Source organism: Mytilus trossulus, chromosome 4, assembly GCF_036588685.1.
Source record: "Mytilus trossulus isolate FHL-02 chromosome 4, PNRI_Mtr1.1.1.hap1, whole genome shotgun sequence".
In the NCBI taxonomy this organism is placed as follows: Eukaryota; Metazoa; Mollusca; class Bivalvia; order Mytilida; family Mytilidae; genus Mytilus; species Mytilus trossulus.
In genome coordinates, this window is record NC_086376.1 from 85225929 (window position 1) to 85240153 (window position 14225).

General features: G+C 31.2%; 1 protein-coding gene across 1 annotated transcript in view; it reads right to left on the bottom strand.

Annotated features, from left to right (window-relative positions):
- Positions 1-1642: 1642 nt before the first annotated feature.
- LOC134716196 (zinc transporter ZIP13-like) overlaps positions 1643-14225 on the bottom strand; it is a 31395-nt gene continuing 18812 nt past the window's right edge. The window contains exons 6-8 of the mRNA XM_063579035.1: positions 11695-11808; positions 8458-8627; positions 1643-7346 (exon numbers count right to left, since the gene is read on the bottom strand). Coding sequence (XP_063435105.1) covers positions 7274-7346; positions 8458-8627; positions 11695-11808 — 357 coding nt within the window. The 3' untranslated portion in view covers positions 1643-7273. The remainder of the gene's footprint in view (positions 7347-8457; positions 8628-11694; positions 11809-14225) is intronic.

The following is a 14225-nucleotide window of genomic DNA, read 5'->3' on the forward strand; positions in this document are numbered from 1 at the left end:
AGAGTAAAGGGGGAGTGGAGTTGTCAACTTTATGCTCCAATTCAAAGGCATTGATCGTCCAAAAAAGGGGGTTCCAACCCCATCTCACCCCGACCCCCTGGATCCTGCAATGGGCATTTTGAAGTGTTGGCAGGTACATTATTTGTGATACCAAGTTCCAGGTATTTCCACTTTATATGCTCTTATTATCCATCTTCTCCTGGGTTTGCACCCACCCCCACTGAAAAATTGTCATTTTCCGTCTATTTTCCGATTTTAAAACGACCTTGAGAGGTGAACATTGACCACTCCAGACTGTGTTTTTTTTTGTCATTCAAGTCTTACCCTACAGTTACTGCAGTCCATTAATCATGCCAACTGGGAGTATATGGGACTTAAGTGTCTTGCTGGCGAATTATTATTGTCAAGTCAGGTCTACCTATTAAATGTCTAGGTTATTTTACGGATTTTTGACAAAACGGTGACCTAGATTTTCACTGGCAGGGGCGGATGCAGAATTTTGGAAAGGGGGGGCTAAGATTTTTAATTTCGCCGAGCCGGGCGAGGCGAAAAAATATTGGGACCTTTTTTGGGCTAATAAAAAAATAAAAGAAGTGTAATATGCACTATTTAAACGGTTCCTGGCTTGGGGCATGTATATTTTATAGATGCTGTAAAGTGTAAGGGTTGGACGTTTTTTTATGCTGTATTCTCCCTATTAATGGTCTATCATAAAATGATAGTTTTGATCCAAAGCTATGTACTGATATATTTGATGTAGGTAAAACTTGTCAGTAAAAAATAGACAAGGAAATTCGATGAATGAAATTGAGAATGGAAATGGGGGATGTGTCAAAGAGACAACAACCCGACCAAATAAAAAACAACAGCAGAAGGTCACCAACAGGTCTTCAATGTAGCGAGAAATTCCCGCACCCGGAGGCGTCCTTCAGCTGGCCCCTAAACAAATATATACTAGTTCAGTGATAATGAACGCCAATTTCCAAATTGTACACAAGAAACTAATATAAAAATAATACAAGACTAACAAAGACATCAAACCACATGCAGAGAGCGACAGAGATTCAAAGATGAAAGAATATGAGCAGTCAAATGAATATGACAGCAGAAAATAAGAACACAAATATAATCAACATGAAATTATATTACTTGTTGTAAAGACGAATCTAGGATTCTATGAGAGCTAACTATCTAAACTAGGTCCTGATCTATCTTATCTGCAGGGACGTTTGTGACTGTTGTGACCATAACTTAGTGTTATGATTCAGCTACAATTTCTCATAAATTCCTTGCACCTTGCAGCTAAAAATGGAACAATGCAATAGGAAAACAATGTACAAACACTTGATGTTACTACAGGTTGAAACCCTGTACTGTACATATGTGTTTAAAATTATTATTCTATTTCTTAGTGGTTAGTTTTAATTGGTGGAGGAAGCCAGAGTGCCTGAGAGAATCACCAGCCTTTGGTAGGATAACTGACAATCATAGTCAATTAAGATGTGAGTCTAGCGCACCTTCCCGTGAGAGATTTCAACTGACAACTTCAGTGATGACATGCTATTGATACAGTTGTTTAAGCTTTTTTAAACCACTTGATCACTGTGGCCTCTTGTAACATTTATATATAATAAGCAACAAATGACAATATATTTCTTTTATTTTTAGATGTTCATGATAAAAGCATGATAACAATAATGGTTTGAAACATTTCTTAACAAACATGATAGTACTTGGTATCGTATATTTATCACTAAAAACAAACATATGCTCTAAACAGATGAATATATTGCATAATGTATATTATTTTCAATCGAAATAAGATATAATGCCTAACTGCATGTCTTATCTAGAAAAACTAGGGGAATTGTTGGTTGGAATATACTTGTTGATACTTTTTCCAATAAAAGATTGTAGTTTTCATTTGATCTATACAGTATCATTTAAGACTAAATAATTTCCTTCATTTTCTTACATACATTGTCAAAAAGATGTGCTCATAGAAACTTTCTTGATATCTGCATGATGGATTTTATTTTGTTGCTACATTTAATTCCAAATTTTACTAATAATGATTTAGAATACATGTTTAGCAATACATGTATGAGTTACCTCATGATACAGAGAAAAATACAAAGCACCAATAAATATTTGTTTGGCAAAAAATTAGCAAATATTACATTCATTTGATAAGAAATACACCCATGCGTAAACTTTGATGAAAAAAGAAAAGTAATTTGAACACATTATATAATGATGAATGATACATTAATTGGTCATTTAAAATGTTGAAATTCCTATTCAGCCAATAATGTTTACCAGCATTCACAGGAGGGAATTAAACAAAGCCCTTAGCTTCCAATTAAGATAATCAAGATAAGGTTTTGATTGTATAATAAGTAATGAAACTGCCGGAAACATAAAAACGTAAAATAATCTTCTGCAAGATCACAATCAAATGCATGTTGTTGTTTCTGATAAGTTAAAGTATGTGACAAAGAAAGTCCTGGTAGAAAGGAAGTAGATAGATAATAAGCACCTCATTCTAGACTTATCTGATGACATTTGTAAATGTATATGATATGATAGATAGGAATTTTTACACTATGTCATATAATTTTAAAATGAATGATGCTATTAAACTATTCTTAAGCGTGAAAGAATAAGTGCATTGTGTAAATTTGATATTTCTGATGCATTCAAATTCTTTCCTTATATGTTATTGCAGTGGCCATAATTTTGTTTCAAATGGAACTCTTATTACATATGACTGAATTAAATAAAATGTAAGATGTTATTTGTAAAAGTGAATTATCATTAATGAAATGTAATATTCAATTTAATTTTTAGTTTCAACTGTTTTTCGTTCCCAAAAAGCAAAAACTTTTCTCCCTCATGTTAGCTACATTATTTTTATCAATGAAGAGAAAATTATACACATGAATGGATACATATTGTCTCTAAAAGAACGATATATGACAAAAGTTTTTCAAAGCAATTAACTACTTGACACGAATAAATAAAGATAATTATCATTGTAATCATTATAAAAAATTATTAGCCCAGAAGCACAAGAAGGTGCCCAAGAATCAAAATATATACAGTTATTGGGAAGAGGAAAATCTACACAAATTTAACTTCCTAATTAATATTCATTCTGTTCCTCTTTTAATGTAACAAAAACTTGACCATTTAAGACATACATTCTTTCTTTCTTTTTATTTCTATGCATTGCTCCATATTATTAAAATAACTTAAAATATTACTTATTTAATACAATCTATGAATACATGTTGCCATTATTCTAATATATGGAAAATATTTTCCTCTGCTTACAAAAGTTTCAATAGAGGTTATTTCCTCAGAATTATTATTTAACATATGGCTGTTGGGAGGGAAAATTATACAATTTATCTACTAAAGAAATCATCATCTACAAAGTAATTCAGATTACCAAAGGACAACTATTCTGAGATCAGGTAAATGACAGTGGATTATACTTTAAATACTAGTTAGTACAAATAAAATAAAATATTCAAATATTGCACATTTATCAAAAGTCTACTGTTTTACAATAATACTACATCTTGCATATGTAAAAGCTACTGTCACTGACCTAAAAAATTCATATAAAAAATATATTTTGCATATACTATTTCTATTAAATTGCTCAAACATTTCACATTAACAGCTCATATAAGAAATATATATGGATTTAATGATTATATAGAAACTATTACCAAATAAAAAGATAAAATTTCAAAACATTGTATCTAAAAATGGCTAATATTAAAATAAACACTTTTGCTAATGCCTTCCTATGTTCTCACTAAAAACAAAAGGCTTAATAGTTCAGTTCATTCCAGAAGACCTACCTAATTTAAAGTCTCTATGCTATATTATATCACATACTTTTTCATTGGAATCTTCTTTTTATCTATGAGGGGGGATAGGACCTTTATCGGGACTCCGGGATCAGGTGTTTTTAAGCTCTGGATTTCAAGATTTATCATTTTGGGATCCGGGAATCCTTTTTTTCAAATTTCGGGATCCAGAATTCAACTTTATTGAAATTCGGGACCTCAGGATTTAGTGTTTTTAAGCCCGGGATTTCAGGATCAGGACCCCTCCTACCCCCTCTCATCTATGATAATATGTAGATTTTAGGGCAGATTTTGTGTTGGTCAATATAGACATCTGCATGTTGAGATACAATAAGTTTATAGAAAGTTTTAAACATGTTATATTTCCCACAGTACAGCTTTGAAAAAAATAAGGAAGTTCTCAATCTTTTTTTTAAAGAAGTTTGTGATTATTTATAAACTGCTGCAAGAGAACCGTAGTCAAGACATCAAAGTGCAAATTGATAGAATAAATATAATAAAGGCTATATTGAAGACATAGGAAGGCATATTACAGCTGTTCTGATAAACTAAAACATGGCATTTCATGAATACTGTCAGAGTTATGGCACTCTAAAATAGTAACAAAAGAAATATTTAGAAAAGATGCAAAAGGTTGCCATTTACAAGCAATTTTTTTTTTTATGATTTTATACAGTGTAAGTAAAAGTTTTGCCATTAAATAAGTAGTATTTTCCTAATTTCTCTTCAGAACTTTTTTAACATCAGAATTTCTTACAAGAAAGGAGTAAGTTCGGTAAGGGCCATATTTGGCCCCAATTATAAAGTTCATAGTTTCAAGACAATAAATGTCTAAAGTTGCCTTACAGACATGTTAGAAAGTTAAACAGAACTGTTTTTGTCAAAGTTTAATTCTAACACGTTGATTTTTACATCCCAAAAAGGTCAAAATAAGGGATTTTGGTGAAATTTGACAAAATCAGCTAGATTTCAACCAAATGAAGGACCAGGAAACATAGAGCGCAGGCGTCGACAAGCTTAAGATTCAAATTAGACATGTGAAATGTCTTCACACACATTATCTTAAAAGATCTTTGTTGTCGACGTATGCGCTCTATGTTTCATGTCCAATAATCTATGTAAATTTACCCATTTTAATTGATTTTATCGTGAAAAATCAATATGAGTACAACTTGTGACGTCATAATGAAACGCAGAAGCGTAAAATTTTCAACAAAATGGTTTATATCCTTGGTAGTCAATGTATTAGCTGTAATTAATCGTAATATTGGTCGATAAATCTGAATTTGAAATTTACGCTAAAAAAGGGGGCCATTTTAGGACCTTAGCGAACATACTCCTATTTCAGAAATTCTTCAAAAGCATGATTTTCTACTGGAAAAAAAATTTCTTATCTTGGATTTTTGGGGAAATGGGGAACTGCATATTTCAGTGTTAAAAACCTCAAAATGATGTTGCCGCAAAATAGAGAATTGTTCAATCATTGACAATTGGTACCTATGAAAATAAATTCATCATATATAAAGCTGAGTTTGACTAGTTTGAAACAGGCTAAAGTTTCCTGTAACTGAAATTTTTTAATATATGTTTAACTGAGCACAAAAGCAGCTGCTAAAAAAACATTTAGGATATTATCAATATATCATAATGAACATAAATATATATTTACATCAACATTTACAGAAAAGTTGGTCCTTGCCTAATATCACATACTTTCTATTTTGATTGTTGGATTTAAAATGGATTTAAAAGGTATTTTAAAAATATTTGTGACAATTACCAATGCGGTATAATGACTTTTTCAGCCATGACAAATACTTAATTAAAAGACATATTACACACTACTATCATATTTGCACTACTTTTTTGGGTATATTTCAATGATTTATTTATGATAATGCTTGGATTTGAAAAAAGAAAAAGCTTTCATAATACAGGTTTATTAAAAAACTTAGCTTTTTATAAGACTTGATACATCAACTAACATTTTCAAAGATAAGAAGCTTAATTAAAATATGAATTCCTAAACAGCTGATGAAACCAAAGGTAGGTCATCTTGAGTCTTTTTCTTTAAATATATTTTGCACATGGAAAACTCAAGCTTAAACATTTTCTATGGAATAAGACAATAATGGAAGAAAAATTAATAGATATTAAAAGATAAAAATATTAATGACTGACAGAAAAGTAATATATGAATTACCGCAGGAATTTTCAGGTTTGGTAACAATAAGTTGTACCTATCATAAAATATTTATAACAATGTTTCATATAAATAAACAAATAAAAGAGAAAAATTGTAATTGCATTGCAATTGAATGTAAACCTATGAAATAATGTAACGTTCTAACAAGATAATGAATGATAAATAACAATCAATAAATAAATACATATGACAAATTGCAGCACATTTTACAGAGGAAATCATTCATCTTATTCCTTCCATTGTCTTAATACAGAAGCTATTCAAAATTATTACCTGTTAAAATCAAATTGCTCAAGTATATTGGCTTATTTACAAAACTTAACCTAGATTTACCCTAGTTCTAACACAGGCAGTTTGATTTCAAAAGACAACAATTTTGGGTACAATGTTGAAATAATGTTTGGTTTAAGTTGAAGAACCACAAATCTATCAGACATTAGGCATAACAACTAGATCTAAATAATTATCTACATTTTATATTACCAGGATTTCTTGAGCAAATCAAATTCCATATCTAATAATTTTAGTACTAAAAAATAATTAAATTTTCAAATCAAAAGTCTATTGCTGAAATATTTTTATTATGAGGCTTAGGAATCTTTATATATTAGCTCATAAAGTTTCTCCTTACTCATATTTTGCATTGTAAGACATGTATAAAGTGCTATGGAAGCCTGTTTATTGGTTAGAACTCAACAACTCTTCTTTTTCAAAAAACATTCAAATTGGAGTCAAGGAAAAAATACTTTTATAGTCCATTACAACTAAAATCATAGAAATGTTATTCAGTTACTCTTGCAAGTGGCCATTCATTCTTAATTTTATGAAGAACTTTAAAAAAAATCTGCAAGTGGATCTTAAGATTAATCACCTTATGTAAGCTACATCAACTCAAATGCTTGGTTAGCATTAATTTTCATTAATTTTTTTTACTAAAACAGGTCTCAATAATTTTTTTACCAGAATTGACCAGTTGCAATTGACAAACACTTGTATGAGTTTGGTTGTAATGGAGAGATCAATTGTCACAAGAGTTTCTCATTGGGAGATCTACCATACAAATATCATTTGAGTAAATTCTACTGAACTTGACATACAAAAGATTCTTGTTTAAAGACTATAATACTATGAACACAACCAGCTGCACAGTATATTGAGATTATCACAGAACACTGTTACACTGTCAATGTATCATACAAACACCATACATGCATGATATCCCTGCACACAGACACAGCAGCTGTTTCATTGATTCTCTGAAAGAAGAAAAAAAAAAACCACATGAAGATAAAACATAAGAGCATTTTTTAAGAACATACTTTATCTATTTATATGTTAATGTTAATATTATAAATTGTTCATGTATTAAGCTTGGTGTATAAGTGGTCTTATTCCAACTACTGAATCTCAAATATGTAAACACTGAGTTTAAGAGTTGGAGTCCATATCTTAATTGACTAAAGTTGTCAGTTTTCTTAAAGAAGGCTGGTTGTTTTATCCTTGTTATCTGATTTGTTCCTCCATCAATAAAAACTAGCTGCAACGTCATAGCCAACAGTGTGGATATGGTGTTACACAATAATCAATCAATCAATCTATGGATGAAAGTTTAAAACTTTTTAATTTGTCCCCTCAAATAAGGTAAACCAACTATTTTTTGTGAACAATTTATTCTTGACTTACTAGTGAGCAGAAAAAATAATGAGAATATGTAAATTGAGGTCATCTTTTATATAAATACATAAAATTTCAGCAAGGTCAGCTGAAAAGTGCTTAAGGCAGGATAAAGTGTCTCTGAAAATAAGTATGTTTACAGAAAATATCCTTTAATGTCTTGGGGAACACCAATATGTCAATCGTTTACAAAATTTATTTATGTACTGTATACAAACAGTCCACACTTAGGAGATAACTGTATTGTATTTTAAGCTCCGACGGCATCAATTGGGGATTTGATGGTCGCAAATTAAGTTTACTGGCGACGCGTTAGCGGAGACAGTAAACGGGTATTTGCGACCATCAAATCCCCAATTGATGCCGTCGGGGCTTAAAATACAATATTGTTATCTCCATTCTAATGAAACTGACAGAAAACAACGTTAAAACATGTATTTAAAATCTGTCATATGCCGTCTGCGCTTGCGCGTAGGTCCCATAGCATCAATTGTCAATTGATGCCATGTAAGAAAGTGACGTTATCCAATCAAAATGAACGTTACAAACGTTGTTGCATTAGAATTTCAATTAGTTGTTTAACTTTCTTATTATCTTATAGAGCAAAATTTGTATTGGAGAAAAATCTAGGTGTTGAAAATGCTATAAAGACATTATTGCATGTATTTTTCAGATTTGTCTCCCCTTACTTACTTTGCATGTGTTTCCTGTAATAAATCTGGTACTACTGTTACTAATGCAATATAAATGAAGCCACCAGAAGTGAAGGGCAGGATCCAGGCTGTACTGTCTCCAGCAGCTTTTGCTGAGTCAGCAAGTAATGCTGTCATAGCACCTACTAATGCACCTGTTGCCGTTAACAACTGAAAATAGATAGTTGAAAAATTACAAGGCAATCACAAAATGCATTTAAAAAGGCAACATTAGAAGACTGTTCCTACTGGCTTCTTTTTGGATTTTTCTGTAATTGAAAGATCTTTTTTTCTTTGTCAAGCACAAAACACATAAATACATGTACCTTCAATATGTCAAATGTTCTTGCTGTGTTGAAGACCCATTGGTGGCCTTCAATTGTTGTTAATCTAATTTTGGTTGGGTTGTTGTCTCACATTCCCAAATTTTCATTTTTAATTTAATCTTCATCCTAAATCTGCATCTATTTATATTTTGACCAAAATCAATTTCTTACATTAAAACAAGCTTTTTTAGTATTTTGTTCATCAATAAATAGTTCACATTATATAACACATTCTACACCGGAATTATCAAAGCCCTAGATGTATGAGTCAGATTTGTCTCTAAAAACATCAAACTCCAAAATCATTTAATAAATATTATTTAGAAAGTAATAATTATGCTAAAAACTTTAAAAGAAAATCTTTCATTGTTTATTCTTCAAAGGGTTTTAATAGCCTATTTTTCTTTCTGTCAACTGAGTTACAAACATTTTGCTTTTATGTCTTTTATTTTCACAAATGTTCTAGTAATTAAACTGCATTATTATTTTTTGTCTACATTAGGCATAAGCCACAAGTGCTGACAAAGACAGACACAGGTAATTGTCAGACAATTGTGCATTATAATGTCACGTTTTTTAAATTTCAAACATTAAAACAAAAGAGAAAAAAATATATTGAAATCCAGTATAATTCCTTTTTTTTTTAATCTGAGTACATGTATTTATAAAAAAACATATACCCTACTTTTCGGTTATGGCACACAGAACATTCTTTAAAAAAAGTATCAAATAAATGCATAAATGGTACATTTTAATCATGAGTTTACCATTTAATTTTGAATTTATAAACTTCACTTTTATTTGGCATTGAAAACCCACAAAATCTATCTCTGTCATAAAAAGCTACATTTGTTGTAATTCTATCAATTTTGTCTATGTTTGTAAACTGTTGAACTTTTTGCACTGTCTACATTTTGTAGAAAGTCCATTTTTTTTCTGTGGTAAACATAACCCCACTAGTATCAATCAAATATCAAAGAAAAGGTGCATAACTCATTCCAAGGTTATGTTGTCTGTAGAAAACTTTATGTGACCTAATTTATTTGACAGACAAACAAACAGACAAAAGGATAAAACAATACATCTGCTTGTATAGGGAACATTAAATATGACAATCATCTTGTCAAAGTATATCCAACAGAAGCTGTTAAATGTCAAAATCAAATATTTGTTTGGCTTGGTGATTATGGCTAGACTGTGAAGACTTTCATGATGTTTTTTCTTTCAAAGACCATCAGAGGGAGAATTTTTTTAAACATTTCTGTAGTTACTGCTATTCTTTTTTCATTGGATGTGACCTTGAGACTGTGACCTTGAGAGGTCATAATAGGAGTTGCCACAGAAATATCTGCACATATCCCTTGCACTTTTGACTGATAACGGAGCATATTTCGTATTAATGCAAACAAATGCAAAATAACATTCCTTATTGCTTGTTATAAATTCATTTCTTCAATGAATCTCATGAAAATATTTCTTATTAAGGTGGTATGGGTGTCTTTCGCCATCTTGGATTGTAAAAAACATAGAATCTAAGGTCCATAATTTCAATCAAGTTAGCAAAATTTGATGCAGGAATGCAGATTTGTAATGTGAATTTTCATTTCAAAGAACCAATTTATAAGAATATAACTTATAAATATTAATATTTTTACAAGTGTTGATTATTTTTGGTTGTTTTTTATAATATTTTCAAATTGGCAATTTAAGGGGAGGTAACTCTAAAACAGTGCATTTTCTGAAGGACTCTACATGAAATTTTCCTATTTTGTCTTTTAGCCAGAAAAAACGTACGGTGACCCTATCTTTTCTTTTGATAATCTCAAAGCATTGTCTGAAAGCAATCTTTTCCTAATTTATTTTACAATTCTATCATTTTGTTTAGTTTCTATTCACAAAATGTTGTATTTTCCTGTATAATCCATACAAAATTTGTCATTTTGTCACAACCCGTAGCTTGAGAAAATGCGTGGTGACCTATCATTTTTATAATATTTTTGAATATGTATCAATAGATACTACATTTTGACAAAGTATGAACAAATTCTATCATTTTTATTTTAGACTCCCATACCACCTTAAAAGAAAATATTAAATAAATAATATGATAATGTTTGTCCTGAGAAATATGTATTTCATATATAAAGTAAAAAATCATAAAATTGAGAATGAAAATGGGGAATGTATCAAAGAGACAACAACCCAACCATAGAAAAAACAACAGCGGAAGGTCACCAACAGGTCTTCAATGTAACGAGAAATTCCCCCACCCGGAGGTGTCCTTCAACTGGCCCCTAAACAAATAAATACTAGTTCAGTCATAATGAACGCCATACTAATTTCCAAATTGTACACAAGAAACTAAAATTAAAATAATACAAGACTAACAAAGACCAGAGGCTCCTGACTTGGGTCAGGCGCAAAAATGGGGGGGGGGGGGGGATGGGGGTTGTTAAACATGTTTGTGATATCTCAACCCTCCCCCTATACCTCTAGCCAATGTAGAAAAGTAAACACATAACAATACGTACATTTAAAACTCAATTCAAGAGAAGTCAGAGTCTGGTGTCAGAAGATGTAACCAAAGAAAATACACAAAATGACAACATGAATACATGTATCTATGCACACATACCAAAAATTTGTGTTTGGGGATGAATATGTCATTTATATCATGTTTATTGAATAGTTAGTTGTAAGGTGTACATGTCTGTCTAGCAGATATCATATTACCGCCTGTCATTTATTCATCATCCAACATAACTTACAGTCATTCAATGTTCAGTACTTTGATTAACAGTATGTTATATGATGATTGCAATAAATTACTTTTCTTATACTACCTATATAAACCCTGGACCATTATATTTATCTACATTCTAATATGATATTCCTGGAAAAATGAGGTTTACCTGAGCTTTTGCAGCTTTCCATCTATCAAATCCTGACCGCAGTAATATTGCAAAATCTCCAACTTCATGTGGTATTTCATGAAGTAAAATTGCTAAAAGTGTTATAAATCCAACCTAAAAATAAAAAATATACTAAACATATACTGTAGACGCATTAGCTTTTGAGGGGTTAAAATTTCATGGTTTTGTCTATATAAGATTTCATGGGGACTAATTTCATAGAAGTGGTATCATCTGTAGGCTAAAGTTTTGTGTTTTTTTTAATTTCATGGATATATTCTTTCCACGTAATAAATGAAATTAAATCTGCCACGAAAATATCTGCTTTTACAGCAAATAATAAATAGTTAACAATGACTGACTACAAAGGACAGAAGTTAAGGCAATAGCTCATGTGGCATTATAGCCAGATGAGCAAAATAAAACAAACAAAAAATTAAAAGTCAGCGATACAAGTTTATTCAAAGATAAATCTGAAGCACATGGATGAATAGCTGGGGAACCGTAGCTCTTAGGTCCTTATGTTACTTCGTGACTATTTGCGGACCTAAGAGCTACGGTTCCAATGCCAATGGATGAACAGCATACATGTCCCTAAATATAGATATTTCAAGGCAATGTCAATGACAAAGGTTTGTGAAGGCAAGTAAATTACCATATGATTGTTTGTCTTTTTCTTCCTATTTTTGATGTTTTTATTTATTCTTCTTGTGTTTTGATGTATTTGTTTTTGGTTTAGTTTAAACATATTTATTTAGAGTGGATTGGGAAACAAGTTTTGCAACTTATATTAATCCCTTTCCACTTTGCGGGTGCGAGTGCTGCCTTGTAGTGGCATTAGCCTACTCTTTTTCGAAATCTACAAGGGTGTCTTTAACGTGCAAGAGATATGGCACTCTCTTAACACGGGTCAGCCATTTATCGTCCCCTTCCGACGGACTATCATCGTTTCCTCAAGACCATACTCGCAAATGGTGTTAAGGGAGAGCCGAAAATTGAGTTCCTGAAATTTTCATCCCAAACGAGAATCAAACCAGGAACCTTTGTGTTAGTAGTCCGATGCACTAACCACTACACAAACTTTATTAAGTATTCCAACTTATGAAATTTAGCAACTGCAAAAGCACATATATTTTGTATAAAAAAAGCGAGCAGTTTTAAAAGTATCTTGAGCAAATACTAGAAAATTGCAGATGGATAAAAAGTCATATAATAAAACAATAGTTGACTTTTGAGTTCAGTTAAAACAATGATTTATCAACACCAGATATATGACATTCATCCTCTGCCATTAGCCTCGTTAAATATCATATATCTTGAGTTGATAAATCATTGTACTAACTTCATCAAAAGTAAAAAAATTGTAAAGTGTAATTAATTAAGGTGATTATTACCAAAAAGCAATAGTTTCTATTTCAAAAAAACAATCTAATTAGAAAACTTAATATTTGAACAAATGTTAGAAGATTAATTTAGATTGAACTTCTAAAAGAAGTCAGACCTCATACATAATTTACTAGTTTCAATTGAGCTGCCTCATTCTTATACTACAGGGGCGGATCCAGACATTTAAAAAGGGGGGGGGGTTCCTAACCCAGGACAAAAGGGGGGGACCAATTACATGTACCATTCAAATGCGTTGATCGTCCAAAAAAAAGGGGGGGTTCCAACCCCCGGAACCCCCCTTCTGGATCCACACCTGTACTATGAGTTCATTTATTTTCATTGGTACCAATCAAATTACAAAATTTGTGCTTGAGACACCAAATCCAGTATTTTAATTGGTTGAATTCAGAGTCTGAGTACAATAATCATACTCCAAATGTTTATGACTGCCAGTATTGTTTAGTTTGAAGTCAATTTGCTTCAGTGTAAGCTAAGGATGCGGTCATGTAGGAAATTTTGACCTGTGATTTACAAATCTTTATCAGCATTTTTCTGTGAAGATTTTTCACCTACATGTACAATATTGGTTTTCATAAGTAAGAGGTCAATTACTAGTATAATGACAGCTTTATAACAAGGTCAGTTAGGGCAGAGATAGTTAACATCAGGTCAAGGTTAAATCTGGGTATCTCATCTTAAAATTTCATATCAATAAAACATTATATAACTATGATAGTTACTGAATTATAGATAGATTATCTGATAATAATAAAACACAAAAGTGGATGCAGAAAGGTAAAGGGCAGCCTTGGTTTTTAAAAACAGGATCCATACAAACATTTTAAGTCACTGGACCCAAGGTGGCTGCTTGACCACAGTATAACTGGACTCATTATCTGTATCATCACAGGGATTTAAGAAAGTACTTGAAAATAAATACTGTTATCAGTGAAACTACCATTAATCAGATTTATCATAGTATATAGGCTGTAGGTTACATACACAAAGTGTTCCTGCTATTGGATAGGAATTCATAGGGCAGATTGATAAAAAAAAAAAAGAAAAGAAAGATGACTGAAAATCTTCATTAAAAAAAAATATGAAACTTCATGATTTGAATTGGTAATATAAAGCCATTTCTAAGC